Raw genomic sequence first — 17596 nt, forward strand, 5'->3', positions numbered from 1 at the left:
GCTGAAAATAAAAAATAACTTCCCTGATGTGAAACTGTGAGAAAGAAAAGGTATTCAATCAAAAATGATGCTAACAGAATCGTGCTTCAGGGAGGCACAAAGACAAGAAGAGGAAGGAAAGTTATGGAATAAGAAGAAAATTAGATGGATAAAAAAACTAAACAATGGTAAGGATATGGAAACCCTAAAGTCAACACTAAAGATTGGTATTGTACACAATAGGTCATTGGCTACAATTAAAAGCGGTCTGTAAGCAAGAACTAAAAAAAGGCCTGCTTCCCTTGCTAATAATATATATATACACACAGATATACATGTTTCTATTGTTAATCAAAGCAAACCTTCGTTTATGCCTCTCCCTTAAATACTAGAGGAACATTCATTAAAACCCAACTGATTATGTCCGAGGCCAGAATATTCCTTGGAGTCTTCAATTTGCACTGGGGCAATGCTAACAACATTTAATTTTTGAAATTTTTTAAAAGCATTCATGGCACAGAAAGAATGAAAACTAGGGTAAATGTTTGGGGAACAGAATAATAAGCTCTGCTTATATTAGGAACACAAAAAGTTGTTTTGCATTGATTTCTTTCTTATTATTACATCAATAGACCGTCTTATTTGACTTTCCGTATAGAGAAAACCAACTTTCTCACTCAAAAGGACACTTTGGTGTACTGGAATGCAAATTCCAGAAAGATTTAGAAATATCTCTCGGAATCGCATTTTATCTCTATCGAGTTAAATTATTTGTAACATAAAAACATTTAAACGACAATTGGTCCAGTGAGAAATTATTTTGGAGATCCTGCTTCCTTTCTTTGGAATATTCAAATAATTGTTTAGACAATGGAAAATAATAATAAAGAAACCGCTGCACTAACATTGTCAATCATATTAAACCGTTAAGCCAAACACTCAGGGGGGTTTCTTTTTTAAGAGTGGTATTAAAAATGATATCAATAAATAAAATGTTCTGCTTTGTTGAGCACGTTTATGTACGCCCTTGAAGAACATAACTGAAAAGATGCAAATATCAAATACTCTATTAAACAACCATTTACTAAGCCAACACGGCTAGCCCGTGAAACCTATTGGTCTTGCCCATGGTTTTATCCCCCTTCAGTGGTTGCTGCATATGCACATGCATACATACCCGCCATCTTGGAATGATTCCTCATCTGAGAAACAACATTAAAACATTCCAAGATCGTTACCGCACCTGCGTACATTTAGACTGCCATCGTGAAATTTTGTAAAAACAATTTTAAGATGGTTTCCCAACAATACAGTGCATGCAGCAGTGACAGCGCGAGAGTGCTGGGGAGACTAGCACCACTAATACAGTTCAAAGAGAGAGGGGAGGAGGCTGAACAGAGGGGTGAACAGGGAGATGCACAAATTGAACCCTGGTGAACTGCAAGTCAAATTTATGATATTAGCAGCGGGAGAAGAAGACTCATGCAATTGGAACTGATTGAGGCTGAGTTGCAGCAATCGCGGCACCCATGCTTTACCTTTAACATGGTTAATGTAAAGTGTGGGTGCCGCGATTGTAGCAAAAGTAAACAAATAGAGTACGCGCACGCTTGGGAGAGCAGTCTTCACTTTTTCAAGCACTGCACTTGTGCTTGTGGCGCGCCGCTGCGCGCTACCGCAAGGTGGATGCCTACACAAGCATGAGTGCAGTGTTTGAAAAAGTGAAGAGTGACAGCTAAAGACCCTCCTATGCCGCGCATGCGCGTTGCGTAGGCGAGACCTAAAAAAAGGGGTCTCTCAATTACAAGCTACACATTATGTTAAATTTACAGGTTAACAGAATAACTACTTGACGGCCCATCACAAAAGCTTATGAGAATGCCATTATATAAAAGGCCCAATAAGAACAGAAATACGCATGTATCATCCACAAAATGCTACGCCTTTGATGATTGACCCATGTGAACAATGTCAAACCATGAAAAATTATTAAAGGCAATTGCTGAAGAAAATGCTCCATTCCCTTTCTGCTTTTCTTTTTGTACTTTTGTGAAGAACTGATAACAAGAGGTCTTGCAAATAATTAAAGCAGTCTGAGGTCAAACTTGTAAAGGAGGAATGCCAAAACAAACAATTTAAGAGTCATTCTCATATGATCTATAACACCAACTCTACAAGCCCAAAAGAGAAATGCCAGGGACGCTCCAGTCATAATCAGTCTGTCCCTACTTGCGCTTTGTCTTCTTACGCCACTTAGTCTTCTGAACCCGATATCTGAAAAAACAATATAATGATAGCATCTACAGTGTGGGGCACTGTGGGTTTTGTGACAATGTCTTCATGTGTCACTGAGGAGCTCCAAACTTCTTATAACAAACAGAGTGGTATTCCAGGGCCAATGATTAGATCGTTGTAAAATGTTCCACCTGTGAATCTAGAAGTTTCATGCTGCAGGTCGAGCCAGTTCCAAGTTGAAATGAAAATGCTTTGTAAAGCATCAACTGTTAAAATGGAATTTGCACAACCTTTTTCATGTGAACTAATCCCTTACCTCCACTGGGCACTTTCCTCAGGGATGAAAATAATTACCTATAAGATGCTGCTAACAAAAGAAGAAAAAGGAAGAAAAGGACACTGAACAGCTCACCCACATCTTTTGTGCATGTAAAACAATTAACACAGGTAGTGGGAACATGGTAAACAATCAGAGGTAATTAATCAACCAGACTATGGACCTTTCTGTAATATCTAATAATCTAAATTATAAAGATATCCTAGTATTTACCTCATTTTGGATACTGCAAAAATGGTTCAATCTATCATATACGTACTATACACATTATTAGTAGACGTCGAATTACCGGTTTATTTTTTTTGCCGTTTTAACATTTGCTTGTTACAGTAACCAATATGTGAAAGTACAATACCTGAGATCGTTAACATCTCAAAAACAGGTGAACATCTTTATACAGTTCAGATTTAATTCAGTTAATATTTAAAGCACAATTTACAAATATGCCTTGCTAGCGGACAAAGACTTTTATATTGCGCACTACTGAAACACTTATGATTATTTTTAAATGTTTGTGGCTCTCATTGAAAGGTGAATACATATAAAAAGCAATATAAAAGGAACACTTTAAAGCTATTTAAATTGGTATGGCTGCAAAACACGAAGTCTCAATCAAGGCTCAATCCAGCTCTGTATTAATCAATTGGAGAGCAACCATAAAAAGCATAGGTGAGTGATACCAACAAATATGGGCTTCTGCACTCTGGCAATATAAGTTGGTTTTCAGCTCCACCCCGACAGGTTCTTCATTATGTCACATGAATCCTGTTTGAATATAACAGAATATAAAAAGTAAGCAGCAGCCAGTGACCTATCAAGTCCCTTATTTTATCAATGATTAAACCAGCTACTGACTTACACAAAGTAGAGCCAAGGCTGACACAACTAGCGTAATAACGAAGGAAAGCAAAGTTACTGTTTCCAATTCTTTTTCTTTTCACAAACAAAACCTTTTTATTTTATGGGATAGTGTAATTAAGATATGTTCAATGACTCCACAACCCTGTCAACTGAGTAAAGTGCACATGCGCTCTTGTCTGGTCAAGAGCAGACTGCTCACAGTTGCTCATGGTACTTGATATGACTCAGAACTGACCGTGAGGACCAGTGATAGGGCAGGGTTACCAATTACAGATAGAGGCCTAGAAGACTGAGGATTAGATTTAATTTTGTAATGTTATGAAGCCAATCTGAGTTCCAAAATCTAGACCATCGCGGATTCTTGAAAAAAACAAATCAGGGTTGCATGAGGTGCAGAGTGTGAGGTCATCTTGAATATTCTCGGCTGGAATTCCGCCACGTTCCAGAAGAATTCTGAAGAAAAAAAAAAGCACATATTAACATGTAACATTTTTGATGTACACCATAATAAAATACATGGCTAAAACAAGACTGGCTCTTTAAATTGTAAATTAAAAAATGTGTTTGTAATGCAATCTGGATAAAATTATCTTACTGGAAGCAAAGTTATTTAGAAGTAACAGTTAGTGCAGTCAATTATGATCTAAGGATAGACTAAATGTAGATATTATACAAGACAATATTGGTTTTAAAAAAAATACTTTAATGATCTCAATAGGATGAACATAGGCTAGTAGTTCTTAACCTTACATTAAGTAACATTAACAGATTAAATTAACATTTTAAAACGCTCTGTAAAAGTAAAGGAATTTGAAATTGGAGACTAAAAATTAACTTGGTATCCTTGGATTGATTTGGCGGAGCAGTATAAATGCATCAAACATAATATAATATGGAGTATGGGTGGCCTCTTTCAATTTAGAAAGCTCCAACCTTCCCATTAAATTAAAAACAAATGTTAAATAAATAAAATAAATACAAATATTTCATTTTTTTATATTTGTTTGATGAATGCATATTTTTGCATTTTTGTGTATTGTTTTGCAGTTCAAATAATCAAATTGCTTAGGCCAGGATCCCCGGATTCCAGTAATGATTAAGTGGGGGGTCCATAGAAGTCAAAAGTTTAAGAAACAGTGACAGACTACTCAAACCTTTTATAGTTAGAACTCATTAATGTGGCAATTACTTTCTCAAATCCAATTGTTGAGTAAAAATGTAAATGCTTAAGAGTAGTCCAGTCGTGCTCTGTATTAATAAAGTTAATTAAAAAATATACTTTTCATAGATCCACCTTAGATCCACTCCTTTCCAAGCAACATCCTCATCCCTTGCTTTTTCAAGGCCAATCAGAGGACATACTCAATATTTAACAAGCATTGGCATAGCCAATAGGTCTCGCCTGTAGGGCTTTATAAGTGTTTAACCATGCAACAGTTGATGTTGTTGCACCAAGTATATTGTGCTGCATAACTAAATACTTATACGGTCCCAAAAGCGAGACCTATTTGCTATGCCAATGCTAGTTATTTAGAGTCGTATTTAGTATCACGTCCCGTTCTTTGCAGACTCTTAAAACAACAATACATGACCGGAATGTTTCTCTTGGAAAGGTGGCAGCCCTAGGTGGAGTCCTACTTTGAGAGTGCAAAGCTAGGTCTCTCCCCTTCATTTTTCTGTTCATTCTCCTGTGAGAATTCACAAACAGGGCGAATTTAAAAAAAAGGCAGCCGACAGTCTTAGTTTCCCCCTTTCAACCCTTGCACTAGGGTTAAGTGTTAGAGTGCGGGAAGGTGTTTGCCACGGATGTTGGCGGGGTTCAGAGGAGGGAATAGGGGCGCCGCAGTTTGGGGAGGAGGAAGTTCATGCAGAGACTGAAGAGTATGGGGGTGTTATCCTGCCCTTCAATTGTTGGTTTCTGGGTGCCCCTCCCTTTTCTCTGGAGAAGGCTTCCTCCCAGGGGGAGGCGAGTAAACTGCGAAGAGGGTCATTGTAGAGGTGTGGAGGAAGGGGGGTTGTTCTTTGGGCGAATGCATTCTACGCTCTCTCCATAATGAACCTCTCACTGACCCCGAGGATATTTTCTGACCCGTATCAGGCCTGAATACACAGCTCCGCTGGGGCACCTCAGTCCTCACACTGATACATCACCCCCGTACCGTTCCAGTACTGAGACTCGCATAAATCTCTCGAATGCCCCCCAGTCCTGAGCGGCCGATTCCGGATATTGCAGTAACAGGGCTTGCGCGCATCTCTGCCAGGGCACAGCATTCCTAACCCACAGAAGCCGCTATTCCTGGACTGTGACAGTTAATAACCACGCAACATGAGCTCAATGGCTGTAGGGGGCAGAGGGGAACGGAGTTATATAAATGTATTTTATTGGTCACAGGTTTTTCATAGCAATCAGATAGGTAGAGGGGTCGTAGGTAAGTAACCATGACAATGTAAAAGCCTGCCTACGGGACGATTACAGTGTTCTATTGCCTAGCAACGGTGTGTGGGGCAAATAAAGGAACCATGCCCCTTGCGCGCATTTGTATACGAAAACACTGCGATAATCTGAGTGATTGGGTCTTTCGCGCCTGTGGGCGCCAGAGCCACAGTACCTGATGTACTATAGATAGTTACGCTCCGTGTGTATAAGAATGTAATATATGTTCATCAGATTTTCTTGGATTTCCTTGGACCATATCTCAGCTCAGCTGTCAAAGCCCATATCTCAAGTTTGTGTCATGAGAACGATTGATTAGGGTAAAAAATGTTCACTGAGGGAGAAATTCCAAGGCACATAATTGTTTTTTTTCTTTGCAGCTTATTTCTGACAGCACGTCAGACAAGCTGCAAGGCGAATCAATGCCGCTTCAGGGCTAGTAAGCGCTATATAAATACAATTGAATTTTTTTTTCAAGGGTATTGAGCTTTTCTGCGAAGCAGTTGCTACACAGTTGTAGTTCCACGTTTATGTCTTAGTACATGCCCTGTTTTTGCATTTCACAATTTGGTCAGAGCCGCACTGTTCACGTTCAGAGCAGGATTGACCTTGCTTGAATTGGAAATCTTTTAAAGTGTGTATATGCTAATGTTTACAAACACGAACGTAATGCCAACCCCTTAAATGTATTTATTCACCTATACAGCCAAACACAGAGCAACACTCAACAGGTGTTTAAACACTCGCAGACGTTAGGTATCTGAGGTTGCTGCGTTTCCTCTTTTATTCCAATGTTTAATACATAAATGACAAAGTACTTAGTATCCGAACCGTATCTTCAATAATAAACAGGATGGTTGAGTTATAAGCTCATTTGAATTTTTGAAATATTGAATTAGCAAATATTTTCGATACAGATGAGCGTAAGTTACTTTCTCGGAAGCTGAATTGTCTACACCTTGACAATTGTATTGTAAACATTTTGCAACAATTCCATAGTTATACCGCGATTCGAAGTCAAATTGTAAAATAGTTTATATTCTCATAATATTACCACATTGAATGTATTCAAATAAGATGTTATTCTTATGTTTCTCAGATCGCTAAGAATATTTCCGTTCAGTTCACTATTTTCCTCCGAGAAGGAACCCCGAAAATATGCGCTCTAAACACCCAGCGCCTAGCGAGTGGTAGTAGGCGCTATAAATACCCCTGCGAAGATCTTATCCCACGGAGCAGAACACTAGCCCGGGTCGGGTTCCGATGTATTTTAACTGTCCTAAAGGATGTCAGGAGACATAATCACCTGAATCTAAATACCAGCAATCCGAACCTTACGCATTTGCTAAAAACAAACGTGTGCTGTTAGTGAATTGACACTGGAGTTGAGGTTGTGAAAAGTTACCAAAATGTCGGCTGATCTTTGGATTGGGCATTAAAGGGCAGTGTGTGTAAGCGGTGGGCTGGGCTGCGTGAAATGAGCGATGCCTCACACGAACAGGCTCTTGTTAAGTGCATTTAAAGACCTTGAGTGCAAAACGGAAAAGGACGAATGCTTTAATTCTGTGATTAATATAATTGAATCTCTGGATTAAAAAAAAGAAAAAAGCCTTTCCTTAGTTCTCTGCGATGAATCAATCCTTTAATACTTAAAAAACAAACACTTTGACAATCGATTCCTCAATGTTGTATATTAATTTTTTCCCCGAGGTTGCCACTGCAATTACCGTTTTGCACAAACATCGCGCAAAAAATCACCAGCGCGTTTGCAGCTTGGGACACTGGAGGGGAGCCACGGTGAAAAGTGAAACCAGCCACGGCATTGCTCTGGTTTATGTCTGGGATGTTGGAGGGATGTTCTGTGCAGCGAGGCATTACCGCGCTCTAGTAAATACAAGGTTCGGCCGCGAAACTGAAACCACGGTTGTAGCGCAGGAGACGCCGTCGCCGTGCTCGTGCACGTTGGCTGTCCCTGCGCTAGCTGTGATGAGAAGACACGCCGAGCCGAGGTACGGGATGTGTGTGTGAGCGCCGGGGGGTTCTGTATGTATGTGTGTGTGCATGCGGGCGGCGGGGGGTTCTCTGTGTGTGTGTGTGTGTGCCTGTGTGTATGCGCGGCGGCGGGGGGGTTCTCTATGTGTGTGTGCCTGCGTGTGTGTATGCGCGGCGGCGGCGGGGGGATCTCTATGTGTGTGTGTGTGTGTGACTGTGTGTATGCCTGGCGGTGGGGGGGGGTATGTGTGTGTGTGTGGGTGCGTGTGTGTGCCTGCTTCCAAGGAGCCATGGGAGACAGGAAGCGCGCGCTACCTGATCCTAGTTCGGAAGGTTGCGCGTGCACATCACTTGTCTCCTGTCTCCCTTGACTCCTTGAAAGCAGAAACGATCACAATAGGTTTCGCTGCGACGATCGCTTCGCGATCGATTGCAGGGCGAAACCTAAAAAGGGCTGTACTTAAGACCTAAAAGTCGCAATGGCGAGTAAAGACTGAAATGTGGATTTCATGCTCCAGCTACATTCCATTTGTCATAATATGTCAGTGTTTTCATGTGGAAGCTCCAGATAACTGACTGAAATGACAAATGGTGGATATTAAGATACATTTTTTAATGACTATAACGATCCATGTTTTGAATGTTTTCCTCGCAGGTTTAACTAATTTTATAAGGTGGAAATTTCTATTTTATTTATTTATTTATTTATTCAAAGTTTTATATAGCGCGAACAAGATCCTTGCAGATATCAGAGCGCTTTACAGAAAGAAGGGGTAGGGACAACAGGAGGGTGATTAAGCAAACTATTGGGTACAATATAGTAGTCGGTAGTAGGTGAGTAGCATAATAGGATAGCAATCATGTACAGATATAATAACAATAAACAATCAGGTAACCAATAATACAAAACCGGTGCAAAGTCTTTGAACCAGCAACAATAGAGTTCAGGTGAACTTGGCCATAAGGATGGCTTTTACCTCTTTCTTAAAAATTACATAGACAAGGGGTAGGGGCAACAAAAGGGTGGTTAAACAAACTATTGGGTACAATATAGTAGTCGGTAGTAAGTGAGTAGCATAATAGGATAGCAATCATGTACAACTATAATACCAATAAACAATCAGGTAACCAATAATACAAAAGCGGTGGAAAGTCTTTGATCCAGCAACAGTCGAGTTCAGGTGAACTTGGCCATAAGGATGGCTTTTACCTCTTTCTTAAAACATGCAGTGGAGGAGATAAGCCTGGTTTCAGGAGGGAGTGCATTCCAGATCCTGGGTGCCATTCCTGAGAAGGAGCGTTTGTATGTTTTTTCCTTCCGGAATCTACGAGGTTTCAGGAGTAGATTTTTTGTACTTCTATTGGATCTCGAGCCTCCTGATATAGTCAGCTTTTGAGTGAGGTAGTTGGGTGACTTGTGGTTTACGGCCGAGTGTGTCATAACGGCAATTTTCAGCTGTATTCTGGCTTCAAAAGGCAGCCAGTTCAGGGATTTTAAGTCAGGGGATATATGCGAATGTTTTCTTGAACCAGTGATGAGTCTCGTGGCAGCGTTCAAGGACGCTCTTAGGGGTGCGGTTGTTGAAAGGGGGAGTCCGCTGAGGGCCACAATTCCATAGTCTATGCGAGGGATGACTAGGGCTTGTACAGTAGTTTGGAAGTCCTTAGCTGGGAAGAAGGGTTTAAGTTTCCTCAAAGTGTTGATTTGGAAATTAGCTCCTTTAGTTGCTTTGCTAATGTGCTGCTGCATGTTGAGCTTGGCGTCAAGTGTTATGCCTAAGGATTTCGCAGATTCCACGATGGTGGGTTGGACATTGAGCGCAGTTAGGGGATTGAGCCAGGTTTGGGTGATGGCAATTTTCGCAGGAGGTGAGATCAGAATGAACTCAGTTTTCAGAGCATTTAGTTTGAGGTGATTATCGGCCAGCCATGATTGGGTGTTTCTGAGTGTGGAGTTCAGAAGTTTGATGTCTTCCGGGGATTGTAGCTTGAGGTAAAGTTGAGTGTCATCGGCGTACATATGGAAGTGTACATTAGATGCTTGAAGCAAGGTGGTGAGTGGTTCCATGACGAGATTGAACAATGTGGGGGATAGGGAAGATCCTTGTGGGACGCCTAAAGTTACAGGCACAGGTGAGGACAGCACGTTGTTGATCTTGAACTTCTGAGACCGGTTATGTAGGAAGGAGGTGAACCATTTGAGAACAGTTCCGGATAAACCCATTCTGGTATTTAGCAGCTCCAGTAGGTTCTCATGTTTGACAGTATCAAATGCTGAGGAGAGATCAAGAAGGATGAGGAGGCAGGAATCATTGCGATCAAGGATTTGGAGGGCGTCATCAATTATGTGCGTCATAGCCGTTTCCGTGCTGTGTTTCGCTCGGAAGCCTGATTGATGAGGGTTGAGGAGGTCAAACTGATCAATGTGTTTTGTCAGTTGGAGTTGTACGCATTTTTCCAGCAGTTTGGCCAAGGTGGGGATATTGGTGATAGGGCGGTAATTGTTTAGGTCAGCCGGGTCAGCTGTAGGTTTCTTGAGTATAGGCGTGACTTGCCCCACCTTGAGGGGGTCTGGGATGAGTCCTTGTTGAAGGGAGCTGTTAATGATTTTAGTCCAGAGTGGGAGGAGCAGGGGGGAGAAGTCTTTTACAGCATTAGCAGGTAGGGGGTCTGTGAAGTGATTAGAGGGTTTCAAGGTGCCGAGCAGTTTGTGAATTGTTTCTTCAGAGTAGGTGTCGAAGGACGTCCATGATGCGTTGTTTTTAAGTTGAGTGGTAGTCATGCTGATGGGGCTGGAGTATCGGCTTGCATCATTGAGGAGATCACTTCTTATGTTGTCGGTCTTTAGCTTAAAGAAAGCAGAAAAGTCTTCACAGTGTGGAATATCGCTTGTTGTGCTGTTTGATTGTAAGGGTTGCATCTTGGTTTGTGTTTTGACTAGTTCGAACAGTTTTCTTGGTCGGTTTTTTGCTTGGTCCAACTGGAGGCTAAAGAATTCAGATTTCGAGCGCTTGATTTTCCTAACTGAACTGAACAACTGAACAACAATTACTGGAGCTGAAAACCCAATGAAACCACAGACATGTAGACCTCATGCCAATATGCAAAAGTGAGGTGTGCCCCAAGCAGCCTGGTCTCCCTTTAATTTAAATACATTTGGGTGGTACACCTATTGTTGTTAATGACACTCTGGAGTCAGCCTCACATTTTTTTTCCAGAGGCAGCATGACAACTACCAGGAAAAGGTGTCTCGAGCTCAGAAACCTGCCAGGGATTAAATCATCTGCAACCATTTAATCTCCCTCGAATGTGTTGGTGTCTGTCGTGCTAAGTCTGTATAGTACTATTCCGTGTTTCTATGTATGCACCCATTCTATGCAGAACAGGAAAGACAGAACTGATGAATATAACAACTTTAGTGCACTGTATTAATAATAATAATAATCCACATTTGTAAAGCGCACAATCACCCGTTAGGGTCTCTAGGCGCTGGGGGCCGTTGGGAAGATTAAGCAAGGTATTGCCCAGAGTCACATGGTGCTGGGCTAACCTGCCGCCGAAGCCGGGGATCGAACAGTGATCCCCAGATTCCAGCGTCAGTCGCCCTGGCCGCGGCGCCACACTGTATTAGCAATAAAAAACTGGCTCACACTATTGAGCTTGGGATTAAACATTATTTTGCTATTTAAAAACTTTATGAATGGCTCTTTTCTGCCACCAAGTGAACATTTCCATCCAAAGCCCCACAAAGGCTTTATACCCCCACTAAAATCACTACCAATACAATCTGTATGAAATTCAGGTTTGATTACATTTGGTAAATTAGGTTGGCAACTAAAAATTTAGTTGACAAGTTCCTAAGAAAATACTTCACTCAGTTTTAACCAACTAAATTCACAGCGACTTTAGTAAATAATTTATGTGAATGGGTTTTATTTTCTGTGAGCAGGATTTCTTTTGTAAACTCTGTACCTCGCCTACTTCCTTCCTGGGAATAGGATATGCATCTGTTAAAGGTCAGTCTACTAATTCCCTCACACAACACCCACCTCCTTTAACTCCTAAAAGTCCTCTGTAATAATCTGAAAAACAGGGGCTCACCCACTAGCTCAATACTACCCATACTTTGAATCCGGGAATCTCACCCAATTCACCCTCTTATCCAGCAGGCTCTCAATAAGCCTGAGAGAGGCCATGGATAAATCTGAGAATGACATAGCCAAGAAGTCACCTGCATGAAGGCTCCTATCACCTACCTGCATAAACCTGTGGCTACTAGTCTGTATCCCTTCTCGGGTAAATTGCACTCATCTCCCTCCTATTCTTTTGCAGCCTGTATGAGGGCGGTTAGCAATTGGATGAACAACAACTGTTTGAAATTGAATGTAGAAATGACAGAGGTTATCCTGTTTGGCAACAACACTTTTTTCTGGAGACCATCTTGGTGGGAAGACGAATTAGGTCCTCTGCCAGTGCCGATGAGGAAAGCCAAAAACCTGGGAGTCCTTATGGACAACAAACTCTGCTTTGGAGACCAGGTAAATGCAGTCACTGCTTGCACGTTTGTCACGCTTAGGTTGATCAAAAAAAATATTAAATTCCTTCCTTTTCAGGCACAAAATACAGTGGGGACCTCACTGGTGATGTTGAAAGTAGATTACTGCAACAGGCTTTACCTTAATAAGCAGAAACAGCATCTAAAAACACCGCAAATGCTGCAAAATGCTGCAGCCAGACTGCTCCTTGGAATACCTAGGTTCAAATCTGTCGCAGCCAAAATTCGACAGCTACACTGGCTGCCGATTAGGCGTCCCATTTCTTTTAAAGCTTTGTGCAAGGCCTTCAAGGCCCTCCATAATATGGTCCCTAACCATCTTAGGCAGAGCCTTAGATGGTACTCACCAAAGAGAACACTTCGCTCCTCAACTGCAAAGACTTTAATGGCACACAAGTTCAAGAATGCGAGCTGGGGAGATAGCAGTTTCATCTTAGGCACAATAAAGGCATGGAGCATATCAGATCCTCTCCCAGCCATCTCACCTTCAGAAAGGAACTAAAAACATGGCTATTTAATAACATGGGTCCAGGCAGGGATCAAGCTGTTATATCTAAGAGCCAGCGACAGGACACCTCTGGGTAGCTATGCACTCTATAAACTCCTTTAACATAAAATAACATCTCAACCAATAAGGTCACCAGAGTCTCTTCAGCTTTGTCTAACACTTGAATAACAGCACACATGTAAACAGCAGCGAAACAGATAAATAGTTGGAAAAAACCGTGAAGAACTGCAATTCCTAATTGGTAAAAATCCAAGGCCACTTGGAACATTGGACAGACTAAATTACACTGAAATACCACAGAAGGCATCAGCATCACTCCTGCTGATAACGGGATCTTTATGTAAACACTGGCTACGTCATCCTCATAGGAGATGCACAAGCAGATTGATAAAGGAAATAAGACTCTCAAATCTTGAATAATGGGTTATAGACCAGAGATGAGGCTTATGTAGTAGCTGCCAGGTAGGAGCGTGCCAGCAGCTATAATTGCACATGGGTTGAACAGTGTCTACTGCAGCCATGACGGATTGCGACAGCAATTCAAAGACGTAGCATTTGGGAAGAGCTGGCTCAGTGTACCCAAGGAGCACGCAACAGTACGTTAGTCAGAGTGTCAAAATGCATACTCAAGTGTTCAACAAAGAACATAATTCAGCAGGCACAGGCACAGGCTTTTGAACTTGTGATGATCACAGCCCAATAGTTCTCTCAGGCACTAGGCTTCTTCACATAGGTGGCAACTATAATCCAATTCCCTCAGCCTTTAGGAATTAGATTACGGATCCTGAAGCAGCCAGGTCAGAAAAGAGTCTGACAGTAATTCAATAATCTTCGATGAATTTCAGAAGTAATGGATACCTTAAGGTTGTAGAATATGGGTACAACAGAAATTAATCTGAAGCAAACAAAATCTGACTGACAGTATCTCAATTTCTTTTTTCACGAGATGGGAGCAATCAATAAAAAAATAAAAGGGTGGATTGTAAGCAAGAAAGTTATTCAACAATTGTATCACCTGAAGATGTGGGATCCTATCAAAATAATATTTTTAGAAACAGATTATTTTTCCAAATCTCTAACTATTTTCTTGTTTTTAGTTTCATAGTTTATACTTCACTGCCATACTAACAAAGTTATCGTTACTTGAAGAACTGTAAGCAAAGTGTTCTAAACGGGGGGGGGCACCTAATCTGACTTTTACTATATTGCACATGGCATCCCTTGAGGTAGTGTCAGGGAAACCTGAAATCTAATTTCTTTTTCAAGTCAGGGAGGATGCTAGAGTCTGTAACTCAAATTACAGACTAGGCCGTTCTCTTAAATATCTGCTGATAGTTGATATTGTGGGTCTGAGGAAGGTTACATTTCTTGGATGGAGGTGAGGAAGGCAGTCTGCCCCCTCATTCTCCTGTCTTATATACATAAGTAAACAAATAAGACGACTATATCAAATCAAACAAAAACTTTATCTACTGCCGTGCCAACCCCAACTTCATCTTAGGCATGTGTCTTTACTTTAAAATTGAGGCAGATGGGTTTGAAAGAGCTAAAGGAGGATATGTGTGAGAAATTGGAGGCAGATGAACTAAGGTAGAGGTAACTTAAGCAATGAAGACTGCTTGTATACCAAGAAATTCAAAGAAATATTGGCTTCCCCTGCAATACCATGGCACAACCTAAAATTTACCAAGACTGCTTTGAACATACATGGAACAAATCAGTGTTTCCCATACAGAACACACTGAAGATAATCAGCACTGGAAGCTTCCACTTTTGGTGGCTAAGGAAACTGAGGCACAAGGACAAAGTGATTTTCCCAAGGTTAAAATTTGGTTATCTGATAAATTCAGGATTCACACTTAGGCCGAAGATCCCCTAATAGAAACTTGACAAAATCACATTCTCTGCTAATTAGGTCAATAGAAATCACTTTGAGCCCAGACACCAGTGGCCAATTAAAATGAACTTATAGTAAAAGAAAACACTCACCTTGTTGCTTTTCGTATGTCGACATAAGGTGCTGGTGACTCAAAAAGACGTACACAATTTGGGTCAATTGCATGGAATGCGCTGGCTTCTTCTTTGGGCAAAGTTAAGCAGCATGGACCAACAGATGGGCCCAGAACAGCAAGTATGTCCTTCACACTGCACCCAAATTCGTTCACCATTGAATTTACTGTTGCCATTGCAATTCCAAGAAGTGTGCCTTTCCACCCTGGAACACAACAGGAATGTAAAATCAAATCATGTTTTTTTTAAGTTTTAGAAAACAATCAAAGATGTTAAGCATTAAAATAGTGCATGTACCACCAGTAAATTACGTTATTCCACTTAAATAATGTAGTTACACTGGATAAATAATTAAAATATTAGAAGATCCCCTCCACTTTAATATAGATCATCAACTTCATTTTTAAAAACCAACACAATATTCCCTGATCATCCAGGGTTTTTATTAACTTCCAATTTAGTTCTGCTATGTTGATATGTAGGAAAACAGAAATATCTGCAGGCAAACAGAACGGTACTTGGACAAATGCATCAGCTTCTATGTTGATATGTAGGAAAACAGAAATATCTGCAGGCAAACAGAACGGTACTTGGACAAATGCATCAGCTTATACATTGCAAGGATGACTAGATTTTTTCAAGGCCACCTGTCGTTCAAAGAAACTTAGTAACGGCAGAGAAAACATTTTTGTAGCAAGTGATGGTCTGTTCAGCCTTCCTCCATTTTGTATACAAATAAGGCAGAAAAGTAGTGTACCCGCCATTCATGTAGACCAAATGTTAAGAGGAGCTGACTAAAGGAGAAGCCGAGGTAGCTCTTACAGAAAACTGCTTTGGGGAGGTGAGGCAATGTGAAGGGGAGTTAGGCCAACTGTTGGGAGCACTCCAAAAGAAATGTCATTTTCTTTTTAGTTGCTGTTCTGTTCGCACCTATCCCTGATGTCCTTTCAAGCTGTGGGGTCAACTCCATCAAATGCTACTGACAGATCTCAGGGCCCGACAGCATTGTTGCTTAGCATTTGCCAGCCACAGAAACAGGACATGTTCTGATGTCAATATGGCCTAATGCCTGAAAAGTACATGCTAAGGAAGTTGTCAATGTAGCTCGGCATGCCGGATTTATTGGGCCGGGAACAAGGAACGCAAATGAAATTTGGATAACACTGTTATGATATGATTTGGATGTCAATTGCATTAGTAAGAAGAGGATTTTGGAAATTGGGGTCAGGATCTGAGAGCAGGAGCAGGACTTAATAGATTTGAAAGGAAAACATATGGTAATTGGATATCATAACTCAGTCAGAAGACAGGATTAGATATGCCACAAAGGTTTTTAAAAAGAGATTGATCCTGGCTAGAGATTGAAAGACAAGTTTTTTCGGAACGGTCTGTCTATTCATTGAGAGCTTTGGGACGGATCTTGAGGAGAAAATTGTTACCCTAATGGTTAAAGAGTTATCAATCTCATACCAAGGGGTTCTTTGACACGAGGCTGTGCGGCCGTTGGATGTCCGGTGCTCTGCGAGGGAGGTGCGAGTGCAGAGCTCTCAGAGTAGCTGCGGAGCTCGAGTCAGCCGAGCCGAGCCGCGCTACCCGAGCCAGCCCCCCCCCCCCCCCCCCCCTGCCCTCTGACCTGCCGCGACCGAAGGCGCCCTCCGCGTTTCCGCTACGGATCTGACAAACCCCTGGAGGGCAGGCGGCAGGTGCAGACTCAGGCAGCGTGGGGCGACTGAACACAGGCGTCAGAGGCGGCTTGGGAGAGCGAGCGTGCCTCAACCCACTTTCACATCATAGCCTCCAGCAAAAGGAGCAAAGGAGGTGAGGTGAGGTGAGGTGAGGTGAGGCCGAGCCAAGGGCGACCTTCAGGTGTGTGAGAGGGGTTGGACTAAGACACGAGCGCGGCTGCCGATAGAGGCAGCTGCAAAGTAAGAGCCTGGGGGGTTGTCAAGGCTGCCCTGACTAGGTCAGAGCTTGCCCGCGGCACCCCTGAGTGCTCCGCTCGTACCCAGCCCCCTGCTTTTTTGGTGTGACCTGTACGCCAGTTAGTTGTTACTGGTTGCCCACTAGTACACTATTCACAGCCTTGACAGCCCCCATAGACCTTTCGCCAGCAGCTGCAGGGGAGGGGGGGGGTGCCGTCTAACACCTATTATCCATCCTTCAACACCCACTGCTGCCATTTACTCCGCCGAGTAAGCCCAAGGAATCCCACAAGAAGCAAGCAACTCGCCCGCAGCCACGCCTACTGCCCGGCGGGGGCACGGGGCTGTAAAATTGCCCCTCAGATTTTGCGTTCTTCCATCCCCCATCGAGCCAACTAACTTGACGTTAGCCAAGGAGAGAAAAAAAAAAAAAAAGAAGGGGGTGTCAGGCCCACTAACCAGTCGCTCTTACAATTGCACTCCGTGCACTCCTTCCCCACTATGAGGTCAGGAAGAGTCAGAGCAGACCTCACAAACAAAAAAAAAAAGGAACCTAAAACATCGCAGAAATATGAGCGAACGAGAATTCGATTCCTCCGATGAAGAAAAAGTAGAGGTGGAAGACAAAAAGGCCAGCGCTCCCACCTCCAAGAAGCAGAAGATAATACCAGGGCTTGAAAAATACAAGATCACAGACTTTTTGATTCCATCTACACCATCTTTATCTTACGCTCCCTCGGTGCTTTCAGTGCTTCCGGTGTCT

General features: G+C 42.2%; 1 protein-coding gene across 1 annotated transcript in view; it reads right to left on the reverse strand.

Moving 5' to 3' along the window:
- Nucleotides 1–2818: 2818 nt before the first annotated feature.
- The window catches only part of LOC144772768 (purine nucleoside phosphorylase LACC1-like), an 87320-nt gene continuing 72542 nt past the window's right edge, over nt 2819–17596 (reverse strand). Inside the window, exons 5-6 of the mRNA XM_078657319.1 lie at nt 14891–15116; nt 2819–3865 (exon numbers count right to left, since the gene is read on the reverse strand). Coding sequence (XP_078513445.1) covers nt 3715–3865; nt 14891–15116 — 377 coding nt within the window. The 3' untranslated portion in view covers nt 2819–3714. The remainder of the gene's footprint in view (nt 3866–14890; nt 15117–17596) is intronic.

Source organism: Lissotriton helveticus, chromosome 8 (assembly GCF_964261635.1).
Source record: "Lissotriton helveticus chromosome 8, aLisHel1.1, whole genome shotgun sequence".
NCBI classification, from domain to species: Eukaryota; Metazoa; Chordata; class Amphibia; order Caudata; family Salamandridae; genus Lissotriton; species Lissotriton helveticus.